Source organism: Pithys albifrons, chromosome 6 (genome assembly GCF_047495875.1).
Source record: "Pithys albifrons albifrons isolate INPA30051 chromosome 6, PitAlb_v1, whole genome shotgun sequence".
Taxonomy (NCBI): Eukaryota; Metazoa; Chordata; class Aves; order Passeriformes; family Thamnophilidae; genus Pithys; species Pithys albifrons.
Window position 1 is genome coordinate 15894531 of NC_092463.1, and position 23437 is coordinate 15917967.

Genomic DNA, 23437 nt, shown 5'->3' on the forward strand with positions numbered 1-23437 from the left:
GGCATCCGTGAGAGAAGATACAAAAGATACATTAGAGGATAAAGATGGTAAATCTCTAAAAATCATCTCAGTTACCATCAGATGTCTGTCCACAACAGCCTGGACACTGGGGTAAGTCCCAAAGGGCTAGATGAGGAAGGTACATCTCACCTAACTCCACACTGCAGGATGAATTTACCCAGAAGGAGAATCACTCCCTACTGCTGCTGGTCTGTATGTGAACCCACCAACTACACTGTACAGTTGATCGTCAGTTGATATTCTGGACCTACTGTTGACAAGCAGATAAAAACAATGCTTTGAAGGGCTCAAAAGCATTGGTGCTATTTAGCAGAACTAAACTAGAAGAGAGTGGCTCATAAAAATACTTCTTAGATGAAGTTCTGTGGTTTGAACAACTGGTGAAAGTATGCACAAGACACCAGAGGTATTCCACAAGGAAGACGCCTAGTCCAATAAATGTCTAAATAAAGCATTTAAAGATTACATAGCAGGAATTTATTACATAATAGGGTTATAGAGAGGAGCATGTGTTATCAGTATTAAACAAATTAATCAGTTGAAAATGACAGACAAATGAGAGCCGGTAAGAAACACAAGAGAGACTGTATGCAGAACTAATTGCATGCTATAAGGGGAGAAAGAGCTTGGATTAATTTCTGAAATTACTGGCTGTTTTGCATTGCTTTAGTAAAGGCATTGAAAGGGCAAACACAGTTTTGTGTCCTGATCTGCAGCTGGCTAGTGCTGATCTCAGTTTAGTCCCTAGCAAAAGTCAGACTAAGGCCAGAGTGAGCAGTCTCCCATGGCCCGCGGGTGCACAGCTGCAGCTGGCACATTGAGTTTGTGGTCCATAGGGAGCTGAGAGTATCTATTTTCACTAATGAGACAAAACCAGAACATATGAGGAGCCAGCACAGGTAATCTGTGTATCTATATCAATACTGGATGTTAAACATTGTAATACTTGCAGAAGCTTTTAAAGAAATCTCAGATTTACAAGATGCTACATCAGGATACAGAACAAAATGAAAACTTGAGTGTTTCCATAGAACCCAAACAATGCCTGTGATGTAGGACAGAGAATACAGAAGTAAAAAGCTTAAGAGTTCAGACAGTGAAATACTGCTAAATCCAAAGACACATTTTCTACTTCACACAAGACAGCATACATCCAGTATTATTACTATTTTAAATAAATACCCTCTATGGGTAAATGCTTTTATTTATTTTAATTATAAAAGATGCCCTGAGAATTTCTTTTCAAAAACATGCATGTACAGCATTGTCCTAGGTTTTATTTTGAGTAAATCATCATTCATGTTTTTACATTATAAAAAGTAACCACACGCGCATATGCATACACAGATCAGATCGTCTTTATCATACACCAATAAATTTTAAAACCCACATATTTCTGGTATCAATATATTTATGCTGCTTCCATTTTGAAATAGAGAAGCTGACAATAGCTTCATAGGCTCTCTCACAAGTACTGGCATAAATAGAACTTTTTAAAATAGAATTGCATGTTTTTCCACAGAGAAATTTTGATAGAAACATAAGCATTAATACAAACAAATGCAGATGACATCACTAAATCATGAAAACTTGCAATTACAGCTGATTAAAAACTAGACTCATTATTATAAATTATTAAAGTGAAAATACAATCTGAAATACTAAAAATTAAAACAAGTATTTATACAATAAAACTTATGAAATAAAACTTTTTTTTACATCATCTGGAGACATTTGCTTTAGATTGCTTTGAAACTTACTCAGAAGTTGTATGAACTTAGTAATTGTAAAAACATTAACTCCAAATTCGCAGCACATTGCTTCTAAGGTTTATGTTTTTTATAGACTGATCAGTGGTTCTGGATTTTGGTCTTAAGTTTGCAGATTCTTTAAAATGTGGGATTACTTCTTCATATTCATAACAATTCCTTCTATTTCTTACATAAAACATGGGTGCTAAGAGTTGCTGAAATTGTAAGTAAACCAATTAAATAATGGGTATGTGTATTCTAAATGCCAGAATTTGAACTACAAAGGCGTAAAAGAAGAAAACAAAATGTTCTCTATAGCTGCAGCAGTTAAGAGCACATTGCTGAAGTTGTGTTTCACTATGATGTTAGAATTCTGCAACCATTACATTGTTTATTAGAATATATTTTACAGCTTGGAATTTTATTTAAAAGATTTGAAAGTTTTAAACATTGTAGGATGTATTTTATTCACTCCAGGCATTAGAGATCCCCATCTGCTGCTCACAACTTCTCTCACCAGAATGTTGCTTCCACCAGTCTCTGGTTCCCTGTTTTTTCTCTCAGATGATCTAGGAGTTTGATTTTCTGTTTTTCCTTCATACAAAAGAAGAAATATAAATAATATGTTGTTGTTATACTATTAAATAATATAACATGATAGACTGTTACTGTGTGCAACATTTTAACATAATTCTTAGCTGCTGTACTTTAAGAATTATTAGCTGCTCTTCTGCACCCATTGAAAAAGCCAAATGGACACATTCTGAGGGCAATCTTCACAACAAGGGTGAAGTTCTCCATTAAGTTGTCTACAGAAGGTCCTGTAGAGATCTGTCTGATTGAGATGGTTAGGCTACCACAAGCAGTATAGTGGTCAGAGGTCTCCAGCTCAGCCCATGATAAAATCTGGCAAAAGTGGAGACAGGAAGGAGAGGGAAACTTAGAGCTCATTACAGTGTGATTCCTAAGTCTTCTACTGACCATGATGTCATCTGGGTAATTTCTGAATTTTCCACACCTTAATTGTTTAATCTTTTAAAATACGGTTTTTCAGCTTCACAGAGTTGTGGCTATGTCAATTAACAATTGTTTGTATTGGTTAGAAATATTTAAAAGAATAGGGCTTAACTTTTAGAACTCTGTGGAAATATTAATTTGCATTAATATTTCCCAGTATCATTTACACATAACGCAATATATTGCTCTGTTTCACCCTTTTAAACTGTTGGATATTTAAAAACTGCATGTATTATATGACGATGTATCAGTGTCACAATACCACAGAAATATGATGCAAACCACATGACCTCAGAATTCCTAGCATCTTAAAAGTCAGGATGAAAACATGATTAGAAGCTGTAAGTAAGCAACTCAAAGTATAGCAGAAGAGTGGTAGAACTATTTCATCTTGTGCTCAACTTCCTGAGCATTTAAATGACTGGATGAAAGACACTAACATACTTCCACATAAAATTGTTACAACATGGTCATGCACCAAATTGGAAGTCTTAAGGGTCTGCTGTGGACATCTTATAAAATACTGATATCAATTTATTATTAAAAAATCATTTCTATACAAGAGTAAATGTAGTCTCACTTTTTACAGAATAGAAACCTGTACCACTCATTCTTGAAGAAAGTTTTAACTGAAAGTGAAATAAAATCAGGCAATATCTGTATGTCTACAGACAAGATGAAAAATTCTTACACACTGCCTATAAAGTGGATACTTTTACTGACGAATCTATAAAGTTTCAAAATATTTTTAAACAATTGTATATTGAAATCAGTCATAGTACATTAATGTAAACTCAAGCAAAACAGCTTCTATCTTAATCTCATGAAGTTGAAAACATTCAAAAGAATATAATAAAGCTACACAGCACAATGATACAAGATCAGACTACTTGACAGAACACAGTGTTCATGAATCACGTCTGTGTCTGCACTAGGATGATTCATGATCTAACTGGCAACTCCTGAACAGAAAGTCAGAAAAGCAGGTCCGCTCTGCAAAGTGATTTAAGTAAGATCACTTGTGGGACAAAATATCAACAAGTGCTTTTTGTGATTCTCTGCTATTCCATAAGGTACTTAAAGCAGGTATTCATCTCTTTTGTGATTCCACCATTAAGTTATAAAGGTGCAACTTTAGCATAATTCCTGCATTTTCTATTGCCTGAGTATTACCTAAAGTCTAGCAAATGACACCAATGCTTATAATCATTTTCTTGTCACCTGTTTGTGAGCACTGGCTTTTTTACTGATTTTTCTTTTCTTGCATCTACATTATTTTCACACACATAAGAAATGGGACAAACCACATGTTTGAATTCATGGTTATGCTAAGTGAAGGCCTCAGTTCTCCACCAAAGTCACTTTGAGTTTTAAGAAATCTCTGGAGTACTATCAATTATGAAATCAAAAATTCTTTATCCCTGTGAACTGCATTGTATTATCCAAAGCAAACCAATATTCACTAGAGCAATTTTATAGAAAATACTATGCTTAAGCAATTAAACAATATGTTGTCCAAACATATATCACTTTGAACTAAGAATTGTTAATTATATCTGTTCTATTTTAATTATTAAATAATTTACTGCCCATATAACACACCTAACTACTTAGAAAAAGCTACATATTGGAATTTATTTTATTCAAGATGCAGAGTCAGCAAACTAAAAGCTAGGACTTGCCAGAATTAAGACATAGTCAATGCAAGGTTTAACCAGTACATATGTAAATTAACATGATGATATAGTCTAAATATACATTAAATTATTATTTTCTCACAAATTTTCTGCCTAAGTGAGTCCACTGAAGATGACGCTCATTCATGAGCATGTATTCAATTGCACCTCTCATTACACAAATTTGAAATTCTTCCCTCAGAGTAATTTCTGTCAACTGCTTATGTATTTGCATATCAATTTTTTCCATCATTCAAGGTAGAAAACAATGTTTCCATGAAACTGACATGTTTGAGATTTTTTTATTTTAGTATGTGTATATTTAGCACCAAGACTGACTTTCTGAACAAAAGATAAATGATACACTCCAACATATCTGTAGTTAACAAGGTTAGGCAAAATGAACATGTACTGCCAAACATTCCTGTATCTGTATCTCTTAACACCTCCTTAAAGAGCTGCTCCACTTTCTTTAGAGAACAAATAAGTATTGGACCAGATTAAAAAAGAGAAATTGAATCTTCAGCACAGCAGACATACCAACCTGAGAGATTTGTTTTCCCATAAGAACATTAAAACTCTTACTCAGAACTGTATGTAGGCCATCCAAAGCCTCCTCTTCTTTCTCAAAAAATATTCTTCTTCCCCTAGTATAAACTATTGGCTTTTGACACTGATGCCGAAAGGGTTTTTGTTCTGATTTTCACATTTTGTAGATTTTAGGAACACAGTAGTTGTAGATTTTTAGAGGGTTAATATTTCTAACAGTTTAAGTTTAATGCCTTTCTATCACTACCCCTGTCCCAGAACAGAGAGCTCAAATTCCTTTAGTTAATTAATCTTGTTTAGACTCCTTTCCAAGGTAAAGAGCTGAAGGATATCAGAAGGCCTACAGAATGAAACATAAACACAGGTCAGAGTGACCCAAAAGCCAGAATTGGATGAACTCCAAGAGACCTTTGTGTGCCTGAGGAAGAAGAGCTGATGAAGACAGAGGGTCCTGATGACCCCAGACCCAATTCCAGGGGGTTGGACCAGGGGTGGGACTGGGGCTGGACTGAGAAATGTGTAAAGCAATGATTGGAGGGATCTTATTATAAAAGCCATGGAAACAAGAACTGAGACACATGCATGTCATCCTGTATTCCTGTGGGCTGTAGGCCCTGTGTTATTAAAGGACCTTTACTTTTTATCTTACCCTACACTAACGTGGCTCGAAGTCCTGTTTTTGGGGGGAAGGGTCATTCACGGCATCAGTTTGGCGCCCGAAAGGTGGAATCAGAGAATCCAGCACCCTGGAACCACGAGGGACTCCAGAGCAAGAAGTTTCATCCTGCGGGAATTCTCTACTGCCGGCACATTTTGGAGGATTCCTTCAGTGACCTTTGAAACTCCTAACAACTGGGTAAGATAAAAGGAGCAGTTCCTTTGAGTATTTTTGCTAGCAAACTAAGGGAAGGTTTCTCCCTGGAACTGGGAATACGTTGGGCTGGGAGGTATAGCTGATCTGGCCAGTCAGTTTCTCAGCCTGGTGGGCAAAAGGGTGTTTTGCCTGGGTGAGGGACGGTTTGGTCCCTTGTTGCTTCGGGAAGGGCAAAGCAGAGTGCTCAGGGGTTTCATGTTAGCTGAATGCAGCTGGAAAGGAGAGGAATATCTCTCTGGGATTACATCACTCTATCTTAGCCTGAAGCAGTAACATAGCACTTGGAGGAGTGAGCTTGCTTGGTATTCCTGAGGCCAGCAGTTCAAATCTGGGTGCTGAAAAGTTTTTTCCCTTGCCTGTAACTTGTCAGCATGGGTTGTATGCAATCCATGGAAGAGGAGACTCCAGTGGAGTCCCCTCTAGCTTTGGTTTTGCAGAAATGGAAGCATCTAACAAGCCCCGAAACATCTTTGAGAAGGCAAGTGTTACGAAAAGAGAAACGGTGGGAAGAGATCAAATATACAGAGCAGGGAGGCACCGGTAGCTTTCCCGAGGTTGCTCTGGCAAGCACAGTCACTGATAAGGCAGCCCTGAAAAGGGTGGCCAAAAGGAATGTTGCAAGGACTGCAGAGAGCAGCGTGGGGCAGGAAGCAGCAGGCTCATTTCCCTCTTCCCATCAGTCGGCCCGAGCTGTACAGGGGGAGGCAGCACCCTCCCTTCCCCCTTTCCCCACCTCTGGCGTTTCCAGCTATGCAGGGGCAGAGACAAGCGAGGGAAGAGCAGCAGACACTGCCGTTGCTCGGCAGCCAGCTTGTCCGGTACAGAAGAACAGGGAGACCAAAGCAGTGGATAACACCAGGATTGTAGAGAACAGTCTCCTTCCTGCCTTCCCTTCCCCTGTTCATAGCTGTGTGAGAGAGCAGTCAGTTTCGTGTTTTAATGAAGCAGTGGTTTGCATCTTGTCTGTTGTTGAAAAAGAGGATTTATATCAGCACCTCTGTAGTGAAGAACAAAAAGCAAAGATAAGCTGGAGCCAGCCTGGTGAAAAGGCTAAGGCAAAGCTGAGTTTCTGGGATGGAGCGGCTGTCTCTGAGCTCAGGGAGCTGGGCTGGGAGAAGCCAAGACAAGCGTGGCTGTGGCACAGCTGCATGGATTCAAGGCTAGTCTTAGCCTGGGAGATTAACAAAAGCAATAATCTCAACTTTCTAACTTACTTTTCTTTTAAAGACCATGAAAGGTCTGTGTTCCCAAAGGGAGAGAGAGGGAATGTTTCCGTTCCCTTGAGAAAGAAAGTACCTTTGCCACCTCCTGAGGAGGCAAAGAGGAAGGTGTTTTCTCTGCGTTCCCCTATCGGAGAGGGAGCAGAGAGAATTGCCATAGAGACCCCCTGTAAACAAATGAGTAACCAGAAGTCCAGCAGCTCCTGGGAAGGAGAAAACTCCGGAAACGGGCCGGGACCCCCAGAACCCCCCAGGAGGCTGTCCCGGCGGATACAGGGATGCACTGAGGTTGTCCCGCAGGTGCGGGGATACACTGAGGCTGCTCCCGGGGACACCGAGACAAGCGCATATGCAGCACAAGCAGAACCCCCTGGAGAAGCAAAGCTTGGCATAATAGCTGTCCCAGGACAGCCAGGAGCAGGTTCCACCAGAGCCGTGAAATTGACCTCTGCCAGCATCGCTCCACCTGGAGTGGCGAGCAGAGCCAGCAGCTTTGAGAGTGCCTGCAGAAGGGCGGTAGCCAAGCAAGCAGATAGAGCGAGTGCGGGGGAGGCAGCACACACATTCCCGGGACCGGGAGATGAACAAGCAGGGCTTGCTGGCCAGGCAAACGCAGCTTTTCCTTGGGCAGCTAGAGCAGCAAAAGGTCCTGAGGGTACCAGCGGAAAAAAGGTGCTTGTAACTGAGAGTCAGCTGCAGCAAGTGCAGGATCAGTCTCTCTTGGCCGTGGGCTGGTCCTCCGTGCTGGGTTCTCCCGCTGCTGAAAACAGAGCGGGCACTGGCTTTGCTGACCCTTCAGCAGCTGCGGTGGCAGAAAGAAGGGCGAAGGGGGCTTTAGCAGAGACCGCAGGGAAAAGCAGGAAGGGGGAGCCAGCACCGTCCCTTCCTCTATCTCTCGCCGATGCCGTTCGTGACCATGCAAAGGCAGGGACAGGCGACGTGGCCAGCTCTGCCCCTGTCCGGCAGCCAGTGTGTGCTGTGCAGAGAGGCAGGGTGGAGAGAGCCGCTTCTGACACCGAGAATGCAAAAGGCACAGGAGCAGAGAGACATGGTCTCCTTCCTGCTTTCCCTTCCCTTGTTCATGGTGGAGAAAGAGAAAAATCAGTGCTAGTTTGCCTTTTGTCTGCGGTTGGAAAGGAGGCTTTGTGTCATCTGTATAATGGAGAGTTAAGAGCAAAGCTGGGCCAAAGTGGACCCAGAGGGAGGAAGGCATCTTCATCTTTGCCTTCTCCTGGGAAAGCAAGGAAAAGAAAGTTTTCCTTGTGCTCCCTCACTAGAGATAGAGCAGAGAATGTTGCTATTGAAACTCCTTGTAAACAAAGCATGAGTAGCTTTTGGGGAAGAAAAGGACTAGAACACTGTCCAGGACCCCCGATCCCGGGGAGTTCCACCCCTGGGACCGTAGAACTAACTCCTGTCAGCGTTGCTTCCCTTGGAGCAGCGAGTGAAGCCGGCAAAGAGCCGGGTGGGCAGCACTGCACGGCAGGCCCAGAGCCGGGGGCAACACCGGCAGCGGCTCCAGACGCCTCGGTTTCTAAAGCAACAGAGGCCAGCCCAAGGGCCATCAGGGACGGGACCGTTCCCTTAAGAGCCAGCATGGCCCCGACAAAAAGGACCAAAGAAGCTGTGCTCAAAGCCAGTGCTACAGCAATAGCAGAGGCCAGCATAGACCCAGGGTCAATACCTACAGCTGAGACCTTGCCCAGACCGACAGCGGGAGGGCCTGGGCGACCCTTTCCTTTCTATCCCTGTCGCTAACAATCCCTACCTGCCTCGGCGAGCAAGCAGAGGATTTAAACACCCTGTCCTGGAATACAGGACTCCCCAGCAAGCAGGCAAGCAGCCTGATCATCTCAACTGCCTTGCCCAAGTGTGCAAAATTTCTAATTGCAGGAAAAGGGGGGGCGAGTTCCTCTACCCCCAAGAGCATTTCCAGCATTTTCCCTCTACCCCTGCCACCAAGACCGAAAAGGGGGGAGCAAAAGAGTGATAGTGTCACTGTGTTACAAGCTGCCTGAACAAACTCAGTTCTTTCTCACTGTGATGAATGTTAAAGCACCAATTTAAGTTTAAGGAATCTCTATCTTAAGCTTAAAGATTCTGTCTGTGTTTGCAATTTTCTCATTTCCATTCTAGAGAAGCCTCAACACCTGATACACCGAGACAGATTGGCAAAGCAAAACCACAGCTTTCTGTGGTAGTCTCTGTGTTCTGAGGTTGCTCTGAGCTGCTCCAGCTTGTAGCATGTCTGTCTCAGCATAGCTCTGAGGCTGCTAAAAACTAGGACCAGTATCATACTGGTGCAAAATCAATCAATAGTTGCTACCTATGTATTTTTGTCTTTATTGTGAACTAACCATCTGCTATTAGAATATGATTATTTGCAGACAACCAAGAAGTCTGTCACCACCAGACCTGAAGGACATGCCTCTCAAGAATCCAATCTGAGAGCAAAGTTGATGAAAACATCATTGTGCAAGCTTTGTGTAGAACAACTGTGTCTTCTATTTAATTGCTGTTACATGTAAGAGAAATTTCTCTAAACCTGATTTGAAAATTCTACACGGAGGTTGTATGGTTGTAACTTCAAATTTGTTTATTTTGAGTTTGTCTCTAACGTCTTATCATCTAGTGTCTGTTCCAGTGTGTGAAACACTGAGCCTCGCAAAAGAAAAGCGAAACAAGTTCTGTGTGTCCTGTGTTACAAGAAAGCAAGCAGCTAGTCACAACGGTGCAGCTGAAGAATTAAAAAAACTGATTTAGTAGACTGTCTCATGAACATTGAGTTACATCTAAGCCTGCAATCTTTGAAATGAACTGGTAACATCCTAGCTAAATAGCTTGTTTAAGCCATCTAAGCGATGCTTGTACCCTATTTTAGCCTAATTAAGTGAATTTCAGTCTTGTTCTGAAAACTTTTTCATGCTCTTATGTCTCTTGGATTTCTTTCAGCAAAATGATCTTTTAGAAACCTGCATTATGGCTCACAATATGTGAAGATGCCATTGTTATTTAACATGCTAACATATACAATTTGGCAGTGAAAATGCTTTTATACACGGAGGCAAGAAGCTCCTGCACAGCTACTCCGTGAGGTGGAGAGGACTGACTGTAGTCAAGGCAGGCTGTGGCAGGATGGTCTGACCTCGATAGGGCCTGAAATACACTCAGAGGATGCAAGCACTCTGTGAGGAGCAATTAGTAGTGCCAAGATGATGTTTGGTGTTGCAGAAACTCCAGACACAGCTTGGTAGTAGAAAGCTCCTGATGGGCCCATGCATTTGTGGCTAGCAGTCAACCTCTTCATGTTATAAAAGCTGAATCTGCTTTTTGTATTGTCAAAATGCGAGAATTCTGAAATTCGAGATTCCTTTAAAATTGCCTGGGATTTGCAAAATTGCACACTTCTAAAACTCAAATTAGCAAAATTTGTGAAGAGATATGAGAGACATAAGACATCTTACATACCCAAGCCTTGCCTATAGCTAAGGCAGAGAAACAACTGTTTCATTGATTCTTCATATTCACATAAGAAAATGTGGTTTGCAAAATTATTAAATGGTCTAGATTTCCTTTTACTTTGCAGAAACTCCAGAAGCCCATGAAATTGGACATTCCTGTTCCAGACTGAGAACTGTTGAAAGATGGGACACTGACATCTGCATGCTGACTAGAGAGAGTCATCTCAAGTACTGTCAACTAATTACACCACAGTGAAAGACAAAACTGTACCCCTGTGATACAGACTCCAGGACCACTTCAAAGATTAACAACCTGATGTCATCCTAAAAGACAAAATAGACTGCTTTCTTTGCATAGCAAGTTTCCTGGACTTACTGCAGGACAGAAGTCCTCTGCCCCTAGAACAAGGGCAACAGAGACTATTGCTTTCTTAAATTACTTTTTGTATGTATTGTTTGCATTGCTACTAACCATGAATTAAGTTTGGAACTAAAATTTGTAATTGCATTTGGCTTTAGCCAAAACACCAAAAAATTGCTAAATTTGCATTATGAATTTAGCTGAAATTTAAAATCAAAACTTGCATGTGACCCTTGTCACATATCTAAAATCCTTCAAAAACTGACTGCTGTATTTGTATTCAAATACCAGCAATTGAAGATAGAAAACAATTAGCCCTAATTGGCATTTTGATGAGTGAAACAAACTTTGGAAAGTCCTATGAAATTCCAGAGACCTGGAGATTCCATCTCTAAAAGTAAGTCAATAGAAAAACACTGTCATTGAAATTATCCAAAATCAGACCTCAGATGCTATTGCAACTTCAGAAAAGTCCAGAGTTTGTCTCATGTAGTACTACAAATCAAGTAACTCTTGCAAAGTTTCCACAAACCTACTTCATGGTTACTGAACCTAACCAACTCTTTAGTTATGTTTATCATTAGTGTTTTGCATTATAGCTAGCTGTAAGATTTAATACTATAGTTTTTGTTTATCTTTTTAGTGTAATGCTAAGTTTAAGTAGTAGAATTCAGACAAAATTTTTGAGTTTTGTCTGTTTCTAAAGGGGGGACTTGATGCCGAAAGGGTTTTTGTTCTGATTTTCACATTTTGTAGATTTTAGGAACACAGTAGTTGTAGATTTTTAGAGGGTTAATATTTCTAACAGTTTAAGTTTAATGCCTTTCTATCACTACCCCTGTCCCAGAACAGAGAGCTCAAATTCCTTTAGTTAATTAATCTTGTTTAGACTCCTTTCCAAGGTAAAGAGCTGAAGGATATCAGAAGGCCTACAGAATGAAACATAAACACAGGTCAGAGTGACCCAAAAGCCAGAATTGGATGAACTCCAAGAGACCTTTGTGTGCCTGAGGAAGAAGAGCTGATGAAGACAGAGGGTCCTGATGACCCCAGACCCAATTCCAGGGGGTTGGACCAGGGGTGGGACTGGGGCTGGACTGAGAAATGTGTAAAGCAATGATTGGAGGGATCTTATTATAAAAGCCATGGAAACAAGAACTGAGACACATGCATGTCATCCTGTATTCCTGTGGGCTGTAGGCCCTGTGTTATTAAAGGACCTTTACTTTTTATCTTACCCTACACTAACGTGGCTCGAAGTCCTGTTTTTGGGGGGAAGGGTCATTCACGGCATCAACACCATGCAGTTTAGAGACTTTCCAGAGAAAGCATCCAGAACAGTGTGTTTGATCAGATACCAACTTTCAAACACTCTGCTGTTAAGGTATTCATGTGGAGATGGTACACTGAGACTTGAAGTTGGATGGGTCTCTTATATTCCACTCTCCTGCCTGGCAAACTGCTCTGTGTGAGCCTTTTTCTGTCCCTTTGTATTCAGCTTTATTTCAAGTGAGAGATATAAAAAGCTTTGAAATTTGGAAAAGTTTTATATGATGTAAAAATATGTCTAACTAACCTTTGCACCTAACTGCTTTGGAATATTAACCCATTTATTTTTCCCAAATGCTTGTGAGGCATATGACTAATTGGAATTTTTACAATGATTGCTAAAAAAATCACATTTGAACTTATTTTCTGGTTTTAAATCAAGGAAACAGAGGAATGTAGTGATTAGGGTGAAAGAAAATGGGGTTTTGAGCACACCTAATTTTTGAAACTACGTCGAATTCTGACATTTTATGTTCTCAAGATACATGTCCCATTTACTTTAAAGATATCTGAAAATGGCAGCATGTCTACTAATCTAACTGTTGCATTTGAAATTATGCACTTTAAAATAAGTGTCCACTAGTTATTAAGGATGAGGCATTAGACACTGGCAAAGACAGGGACAGAGGGCAACGTGATTCAGCACCTTAATGTACAATAAATGTGAAACCACTTAACATAAACAGTCCATCTTCTTTCACTACTTACTTTCCAACCTTTTCTGCAAAGAAAATGCAGTTTTAAAAAGAACAGGTCACTACACAATCTTGACTTCATTCCAGAAAAAAATCTATCTTGTATAGTGAAGATGGTAAAATTCCAGCAGGAAAAATCAAGCATACAAGTAGATAAATGAATGCTGTTCAGAGAACTTCTTTTCATGTTTCCTACACTTTTGAGTGCTGTATTTTACAATTTAGGAATTTTATTAACTTAAAACTGAGTAAAGTTGGGGGAGATGTTTTGGGGTTTTTTAAAAAGTTATCTGAAAATATTTTAGTGGAAAAATATGTTCATAGTGATACCTAATTCACAACAAGAGACCATGTATGAGACAACACACTATCACTATTTTTTCCTCTTTATTTCTGGCAAATCAGTGTAAGGGGTTTCTTCTTACCTATCTTAGTTTCTATTACTTTTCCAAACAGCCTGGCTTTCTTGCTCTTACTCATTTCCTTTCTCCATTTTGCCTTGGCTATGAACAAAAATCTCTGCTAGCAAAAAAAAGTCTCAGTTTAAGCATCCAAAATTACAACTAGCCATTTAGACCTAGAAGTTAGAGTGTAAAAAGGAATCTGCAGGCAATTTCCTGCCAGAGTCTACAGAGGTTTGAGTGTGTGTGTGTCACAGTGATTTTCTAAGACTTACAGTTTTATCACAGCAGCAAACAAATACATTCTTGATTTTGTTCTTGCAAAGTATTGAACAGTTTAGGCTGATGTTTAAAGAGAATCAGCCTGTGGGAGAAGCCTAGCATTGAATTTTTGTTTTACCTAATTGGCTAAGGCAAGGCAAACAAGGCAACAATAATAAGCAGCACTACCAGTTCACTCTAAGTCTCAAGATTCATTATGAAATTCTTACATAATGATACATAAACATATATAAGCATATAAAAAGAAGGAAAATGAAAAATTAACTAGTTTAAAAATAGTTATGTTCTATTACTCCAACTGCAGGCAGCTAAATCACTGTGACTAGTTATTATATATCAAAAGCAACAACCTGCACTTTGCCTCATTCTACCGTCCCCATAATGTACCAGCTGAATGCAAACATGTGCAGGACAAACAATATGAAAGACTAATTAGCAGGTAATGCCATCGTAAAAACACTTATAATTGCATATATCACAATTCTACCCTGCTATTTAAGTATTTTAAAATCTGTGTGCAGAAGTATCATGAATATAGGCTTAATTTTATATGGCTTTTTTGAATTCCATTTGAAAATGTTACACATAACCTCTTGTCAACCACTTACATGCTCATTCTTCGGGACTGACCCTCCTTATGTCCATTGTTTTTTTGGTCAGCTGAGCTAAATAAGTTGTGCGAAGAACTAGAAGAGAAGGCAGCGTTCCCACCACCACCAGTACAATGAGTCCGGAATGAATCATCTGGAATAAAGAACTGCAGTTTAGACAAAGAATTTTGGGTGAAAAAATACAGAGAGTAAACAGAATTACTTGTTCTTCCTGTGTGCAATAGTGGCATATTTCCTATGGCACTAATCCAAAATTTTAAGGAAATGTTTTCAACTTAACATTTCCTCAGTACTTTTATGAAAAAAAAAATTAGAATATATATTTTTGAACAAAATATTAATATATTGAATGTATGAAAACAGTAGGATTTATTTGGCCAATTTTTAGCTGTTTAAAATTTAGCAATTTAATATAATTTACTTCTCTAGTTTCTATTGGTAACGAATGGAAAGACATGTTCCTCAAGGAAGTCATTCATCTCAATCTTATCTTTAATCATCATAACTCTTCAACATGTAGAACTGCAAACAGCAGTTTCTCTTTTTTAATTCAGAAGAAGTTGCACATACTAGTCCTTTTCCTCACATAAAATTGGTGGGGAAAAACTGAAAACCCAACCTTTTTATGATATCCAAAATTCTAATCAGGTCATTACAAACTCATTTTATTTTTACTACTTTTAAAAACAACTTTAACCTCATGGTTAAGGAAAAAAAAGAGTCAGAAAAACAGACTAACTACACTAGCACTTAAATGTTCACATGGATTGGATTTCTATATTCTGCTCTAGAATGACATCTCACAACAAGCCTGTTTAATTTGGCTCACAAATTCAACTCCCACACAGAAAAGTGAAGTACAATAAAATAACCTACTTACCACTAAATGATAACATACAACTCTTTCCCATTCCTGATATTGAAGTTGTGTATCCTGTAGCAGAATTTTTACTTAAGATGCAAACAAAACAAAAGCAAATTACTTATTTCAAAAGGAGTCCTCAATTGTACCATACTGCTGTTTAATAATGTTGGATGCTATTTCTGAGTTTATATGAAAAAATTAAATGAGAAAGTTACGCTGAAAGCTCTTCAATAAATACACATAATTAGATTTAGAAGTTCATATTGAGAATTATTTTAATATATGACAGAAGGTGATATATATTAAATTAAAAGGAATTCACAATTTGTATGCTGCAGCATGCCTTAGATGGTATTTCTTCCTTCAATTAATCAGTTAAAGAGAAAGCTGAAAATTTAGATCACAATTCAGTGAGCACATCAATACTTTCATAGATTCATGTATCATTTCATAATAGCTATCTATTAGTAAACAGTTGCCTATGGGGTAACCAATGAAGATAATACAGATACTTAGGACACTTCTCTATGTTGCTGTATTTTGGATGCAGTGCTTGAGTACTAAAAGACTGGCTTCGAACCAACTTGGATTTTTTTTCTTCTTTGCCTAAAATGATAAAGAGTAAACATTTTTAATATGAATAACATCGCATTTCCTCAGTAATAAAGAACATTCTTAAAGATCATTTTCTGTCAATGTATGGTAGCTGAAGAAACAGATTTAAATACTTCAATAATGAAAAAAATAAACCCAAGGTGACCAGTTATATACTAAAGAATAAAAACCCACTAAACCCCAAAGAAAACACATTTGGTTCTAGGAGTTATCCTTTGTATAGTAGGTGAAACTTTGGTCCACAGATGTCAAGAGGAGCTTTGTATGGGTTTAATCTGATGTGAGATCAAAGCATTCTAGGAGAGTTCTAAACAGTTCTTACGTGCTGATGTACCAAAAGAGCTTCCAGGAACAGACAAATTGATACTTTTTGCCATGACCGATGATGCTTTACTGTCTCTACCTATGAAAAAAAAGTCTGGTATAAACACTTCACTCTCAAAACTCAGTTTTATATAAAAGGGGGGACATAACATATCACAGTTCTGGGGAAAACAGTAATAATATCTAACCCAGAGCTACTAACACTTCAGAAATACCACAGACAAGTACTTACATTAAATGCCAAAATGAAAAATAACAGAGAACTAAAACTGTAATATATTTTATTAACAAAGCCAAAATAATATATATTGTTATATATAAACTAAAATTAGGTCTGTTTTCATAAATAACTTTACAAATATATGAAAAAAAATTCTATTGCCACTTTCTAAAACTCTATTTTCTGTATAAAGTGTCCTTTTCTGCTCCTTTCTCTACCACCTTTGTAGAAGAGTAAGGCATGCAGAAACAATATGGACATAAATAAATTAACTTACGTTTCTTTTCAAATATTTTATCATTAATATTTGTAGATCTTCCTTCATTTTCTTGCTTTTCTTTTTCCAATTGTTCCTAAAAAAATGAATAATTTTCTTAGATATTACTCAGGAAAAAGGGAATAAATTGTGTTGAAACTAGGGATTGCTTCCAAATCACCAAACTAACAGTTCATTTTAACTCTCTTCTCCTAGGAGTACAACCCCGGGTGAATATCCAGAGAATCAATTAAATAGTACAGAATAAAATCAGGTTACATATCTCATATAAAAATTGTACTCTGAAGAAAGCTCAGAGTTGAAGTTCCCATCCATATCTTACTATTAAAATTATGCCTGGCTTTTGGGGTATTTTGTATTTAAAAAGATACAGAATTTGCCAGCTGGCAATATAAGAATGTTGTGTTACACCGATACTCTGAAATTAGAACTGGCAATATTTTTAATTTAAATATACAATCCAATGAAAATGTTTTTCTCAAATGCTAAGGCGCATCACATACTAAAACTTTATAAAGGTCTTAAAACAACATCTACAGTTGATAAATATTTATGCAAAACAAAACCAGCTATGTAAAATTGTTCAAGTTCACAGAATTTACTTCCTTAGGTAGCCTTAAAGTATCTTCTATTTGGTGAAGAGATATCCCTCCAACTTCAAAAAACTATATAATATTAGTTTATCTTCTGTACTGTCTTCATAATAAAAAGTGTTAAGTGAACCATAATTGTTCTAGTCTACTTTTTTCATGTCACTCTAATTACTACTCAAGTTAAAAAAAAGCAGAGGTAATTAATTCTGGTCAAGGTTGCTGGAATACAGTTTCTACAAAGTCAGGAAACTTATTAACATATCCAGTATTAAAATCTTTAGCAGTCAGATACATCTAAGTGGGCTGAATGGCTCTTCATCTGTTTGGGACTGCAACACGCCACAATTTCCTATGTACATCTCCGGTTACCCAAAAGCGTGCCTCTGACAGACAATTCTTAATGTGGTCTTTCTGATGCAGAAGGTTTGCCCATATCAATGGACTATATCACAACACTTCAGGCACTCTTCTAAAGTGTAGCTGTAGAAACTGTGTAAAAATCGTTATCATCATCATCATGGCTGGGCTTTGAAAATGAAGACTTGGGAAGGGCTCTACCCACCTGGGTGTGCCCTTCCAGCCTGCACGGTGGAATTTTTAGGTGAGGCACAGGGTGCACAGAACTGGCCCCACCATTTAACTCCTGAGGTTCATCTGCCACAGCCGAGCGAGCTTGGATGGTGACAGTGAAGTCCTCAGGACTAGAACCTACAGTCCCCGGTATTCCCAGGAGGTCTCCCATCCAAGTACTGACCGGGCCTGACCCTGCTGAGCTTCCAAGATCTGACAGGATTGGGCATCAGGGTGGCACGGCTGTAGTCAATGTTATCATACAATACACAGTAACATGGAATACATGAGAGGCAATTTTCCACTGCTCCAAATGCTTGCACTATAAAAGCATTAATTCTATCGACCTGAAGACTGCTAAAGCTCAGTTCAAGTCTTTGAATATATGTATGGAGGTCCTGAGAACAAAGCTGAACCATTGGCTCATGATAATGAGAGGTGACATAAGTACGTAAGTCAGGTATATTTACTCACACAGAGTAAATCAGGTGCCCAAGAGAAGACCTGCAGTACCCACTGAAATCAAAGTAGACCACAAATGTAGGAAACAATGACATTGTTCAGACAGTCTTGAATCTGTTCTGGTCCACTACAGAGAAGCTCATTTACTACAAGTCAGAGGAACCATATTAAGGAAATTCAGGATCTTCTAAATCCTATCCACATCTTAGCTTTCTCCTATCTCAGGCTGGAGAGGAGGGAGCAGAACTGAGGGCTGCAGCAAGCAATCTAATCTCAGCTCAGTAAAAACAGTATGTGATGAAGATGTAAGCTATGGGTGAAGTGTCTACTGCAGCTTTTGCTTTTTTCTTTTTCCTGGCTAATAAGAAAGCCTGTAACAGACAGAGCCTCCTTCGGCCTCCTTGGGGCAAAAGAAGTTAGGACATTAATTTTTTTGTCTAGGGAAAATTGTATGTGAATTCTGAGGTGTTTCATTAATCAGTTTATTATGTTATACATGGCATTTTTCAAGAAACTCTAGTTTGCCTTTCTAACTGATATAGCAAAATTTAGGCAGTAAAGAAAAGTATGTTATAAAAGGATGTTGTATGTTACTTTGAAGGACTTAACCCTATTGCAAAGTGTAAAATGAAACCACAGATGGATTATGAATCTACCAGGTCTCTCCTTAATATGAATTTCCCCTACCCTAAAATTATTGTCTCACTAATATTTAGCTACAAACTATCAAAAAAATGACAGAGTGTACTGATAAAATATACCATTTCCAAAAGGAGATGTTCTTGTCCCTCATTTTCTTGATCCCATAAATAATTTCTGTAAAATCTTTTCTGAAACTTTAAAATAAAATCAATAGCAATAAAAAAATCACTACATGAAAATAGAAATCAATGTTTGATAATTATTAAAGTTAGCAAGTACTTACAGCATCTACAGAGACCTCCATCCTGTCCAATTCTAACACTGTCTATAAAGAAAATTAAAACATTATACTCAACAGAAACTCATGCTTTTAAGTAAAAAACTATCTTTTGTTCTTAAGTATTTGAAGCCTATGCTTTTATTTTTGTGCTACAATGCAGTTAAAAACTGTCAAGAGAGTATTCTCAGAGCCCTGCTGAGGCTCACAATGAACAGAATTATAGACTATCTATATGGAACTCAAAGTACACTCAAGGAAAGCACCGAAGCAAAAATGGATGGAGCACAGGCTTAGGAATGTAGACTGAAAAAGAGCAACTCAGGAATCTGTGAAAAACTCAGAAGGCTCCATGCATCTGCACACCCAACCTCTATTGCAGACTGGCCCTGTAAGGAGCCACCCCCTTTTGCTATTTCACTTTATGGTTTCTAAATTTGAGACTAAGCATGGGCATTCCTTAAAGACATTCTTTTTTGAATATTCACATTTCAAAGACATTTGCAACATTTCAAAATTCTGAAACTGCTTTATCTCTATATTGTATAATATAGATTAACAAGATGCTCTATCTCAAAAGCGCAATCAGTTTCACTAGGATCAACATTTAATCCTGTCTCTAGTTATCTACTATTTTTTCACAAATGGTAATTGAGCCAAAATCCAGAATCTCAAACACTAGAAAATAACTGCAATATAAGTAACCAAGGAAACACCAATGCTCCTAAATTTCACAGAATGCACTATAGTAACTCATCTTTTAATTGTTCAAAATTTCATAATAGATACTAGAACTTTTTAATCTCCTGTTCTTACCATAAGAAAATCAACAGAAAGCATAATTTCAGTCATCTTAACTTTTAATGATAACCCCAAGAAAAAATGCTGTTGAAAAAAAAATGCTTACTCTTTTTACAATAGTCAGGACATCTTTGTCTTTCTCTTGACACAAAAGTTGCCTGATACATAATTCCAGCTGCTGAAGTAAATGTTTATCAGTGGGAATCTTCAGAGTAGATTTAACTTTCGGCAACAGATAGCATAGCTTCATTCTACAAAACAAAAAAAATCAATATTCTCCTTTTGATGTTTAGTAAGTATTATTAATTTCTCAATACATTGTGCGCTAGAACTTGACACAAAAGAATTAAGTTAGGAGGTCTTATTTTTCAGAAGTGATTATTGCTCATATGTTGTTTCCAGATGTACTGTAACATTTTCAAAAACTTCAAAGATCAGGCCTACAGTTCTCTGTCTTGAAGTCCATAAACATGCCCTTGGTTTGTTTTTTTTTGTAACCTAGAAAAATAAGCAGACCTTTGGATTTTCTAAATGATCTACATCCCTAACTTTATCCGTTACCTCAATATCCTAGAAATTTGGTCCGTTGATACAAAGGAGCCCAAGTCTCAAAATCATGTTACTGCAATTCCATACAACTGCAAGGATGAAGATGTATTGGATGGACTAAAGAGATGTAATTATTTACTGGGTCCTAAAAAAAAAGAAAGCCCTTGTTTCCCCTACCTTATCTTCCTGTTTCTGCCTGGAGGCTGCCCCTGCTTGTGCTGGCTCTGCTACTGACTGGACCTTTCATCAGCTCAGTCAGCCCAACACTCAGCTGACTAACCTAACAGGAGACTAACTTGCTTGAGAGGGAGAGGGTAGAAAAACTGAACAGTTTTCTGATGGCTTAGTGAGTTTAATCAGCCCAGCCAAAGACACAAAAAGCATGCCTCAATTCAAAGGAAGGGGTGGACATCATAGGTAAGCAGCCATGAGCTGCTCTACTGATTGAGGAAGCAATTTTAAATGCAGTAAATTCAGAGAGAAAAAATTACTCATATAAAATAACAAAGTAGAGAAGCTTCAAATTTATGCTGCTCAGACACTCTGTGGATATATCTTAGTCTGTTACTAGTGTGCCCCTGTGATGCTCTACTTTTCTTGCTTTCAAACTGTATGGCATAAAGTACTTAGGTGAATTTAACCATGACTATCCTGTACTAAGGACTGAAACTGTTCTTGGAGAACCCAGAACTCTGAGCTGGAAGATGGGAATGGGGAGCAGAATGAGGCCCCCATAATCCAAGGGGAAAGGGTCAGTGACCTGCCACACCACTTAGACACATCTAAGTCTACAGGACCAGATGGAATCCATCCAAGGGTATGAGGGAGCTGGTACCAATACATGGCAGTATTCTCTGTATTCTCAGGGTCTACTGCCTTCTGATCAGAGACAATCTTGTGCCAGAGTTGGTAACTTTGTGATTATAAACATCCAAAAAAAATTTCCCCTATGAATTCATCTTACCATTTTTATAGCTTCAAAATTTAACCTTCAAAATTTTCCATTATAGAGTTACATTACACTGTAGAAAGCCAGAATAATATCTCGCTAAGTTTGCTTTAAAGCCATAACAACTATGTCTAACTGCTAAACTTCACTGCACTGCACACAGTACATTCCTTCTGTAAAAGGAGTTAGGGAACAATCTAGAAAATACTTATGACAGAATGAATTTTAATGTCAGCTGAGAGATTGGAAGTTGATTCAAGTTTCCTTTAAATTTTCATCATCACCATCATGGCTAGGCTTCATGAACAAAGATTTGGGAAGGGCTCTCCCCACGCTTGCTGCAAGTGTGCTGGTGGCTGAAAAGGCCAATGCAGGATAGGAAAGTGCGGTCACAAAAGGCACAGCGGAAAGTCTCCTTTGGCGATATTGGCGAGGAATGGTTCTTTCTATGTTGTCTTTTCTCCTCGAGACTGACTCTGCATGCATTCTCAAAGGAAGAAGCAGCATCATGAATGGTGTGTCTCCATGAATCCTGGAGGTCAGAGTGAACCATTGATGGCAGTCACTATGGCCAAGGCTGAAGTGTTGTTTCAGAGAGTCCTTGTATCTCCTCTTTGTGGCTCCTCTCTTGCCAGTGGCGAGTTCAGCATAGAGCACAATCTACGGGAGGCAGTGGGTGATCCTCCATCCTGGAGACGTGCCCTGCCCAGAGCAGCTGGGTTCTCAGCAGCATGGCCTCGACACTGGTGACCCCAGAGTCTGAAAATGTTCAGACCATCGATTCAGGATGGAGGTTTTATCTGTGAGAAGCATTTGGTTACCTGCACTGAGTAGGGGGCTTTGAACCTGGTGTGTGGGTCCATACACTGCTTTCAGGGCCTCAGAGAATCCTCTGTGGTCACCCAGATCTGTGCATAGTTGAGCCTTTTCTGCTAAGTTGAGCCAACATTTGTTCTGGATGTCTCAAAGTTTCTGTTGGATCTCACTGCATGCAAGACGAAAGGCATGACAATGGCTGAGTGAAGTATGCTCATTCTTCAACTTCAAAACAATCTCTTGATTGTTTTCATCAAACCAGTCTTTGTTTTTCTTGGAGGAGAACCTTAATGATTCTTCAGAGGACTGCAGGATGCTATTTTTAATATGTTGCCAAAGTGTTTCAGGAGAGGGATCTATGGGATTATCTTTAATTCTAGTTTGAAGGTTTGAAGGAAGCTGTCTCTCACTGTGGCTGTTTGAAGATTGTTAACTTGGAGCCTCTTCCTTGGAATGCCACCTCTCTTAGGTTTGGGCTTAAAGTGGAGGTTAAGTTTGCAATGTACAAGGCGGTGGTCTGTTTCACATTCTGCACTTGGCATCACTCGAGTATGACGGACATCGCTGACATTTCTCTGTTGCACTAAGACATAGCCAATGAGGTGCTGGTGCCAGTGCTTGGATCGAGGATGCATCCACGTTGCCTTCAGGCTGATAGTGTTGGTGATGGTGAGCTGCTGTTCTGCACAAAACTCTAGCAGAAGGCATCTGTTGTTGTTGCAGTTTCCAACACTGTGCTTGCCCACTGAAGCTTCCAGGCTTCAGAGTTCTTTCCTACTCTGGTGTTGAAGTCACCAAGGACTATGATCTTATCATCTGCAGGAACCTTTTGGATGAGGCAACACAGGTCAGTGTAGAATTTGTCTTTTTCTGCAAGGTCAGCTTGGAGAGTTGGGGCATATATGCTAAAAAGAACAACATGTTGCTTGTTGTGTAGAGGGAGGCGTAAGGAGATAATGCAATCAGAATGACCTGTTGGCAGACTTTCAAGTTTGGAGGCGATGGAATTTTTAATCATGAAGCCAACTCCTGAAAGGTGACTTTCAGTTTTGTGTTTGCCTGACCAGTAGAGGGTGTAACTGGCACCTCTTTCTTTAAGGCTGCCTTCATCATGAAGACGAACTTCACTGAGAGGAGCAATGTCAACATTGAGTCATGACAGTTCATGGGCAATTAGACAAGAACAATGTTCAGGATGTCCACTATCCATAGTATCAAGCATGGTTCTG

General features: G+C 39.0%; 1 protein-coding gene across 3 annotated transcripts in view; it reads right to left on the reverse strand.

Moving 5' to 3' along the window:
• Positions 1-2249: 2249 nt before the first annotated feature.
• PPP4R4 (protein phosphatase 4 regulatory subunit 4) overlaps positions 2250-23437 on the reverse strand; it is a 77026-nt gene continuing 55838 nt past the window's right edge. For all 3 annotated transcript variants that reach the window (XM_071557609.1, XM_071557610.1, XM_071557611.1), the window contains 8 exons: positions 20001-20145; positions 19100-19141; positions 16550-16625; positions 16051-16131; positions 15626-15719; positions 15129-15199; positions 14246-14381; positions 2250-2366 (listed from right to left, as the gene is read on the reverse strand). In XM_071557609.1, the coding sequence (XP_071413710.1) occupies positions 2342-2366; positions 14246-14381; positions 15129-15199; positions 15626-15719; positions 16051-16131; positions 16550-16625; positions 19100-19141; positions 20001-20145 (670 nt within the window). In that variant the 3' untranslated portion in view covers positions 2250-2341. The remainder of the gene's footprint in view (positions 2367-14245; positions 14382-15128; positions 15200-15625; positions 15720-16050; positions 16132-16549; positions 16626-19099; positions 19142-20000; positions 20146-23437) is intronic.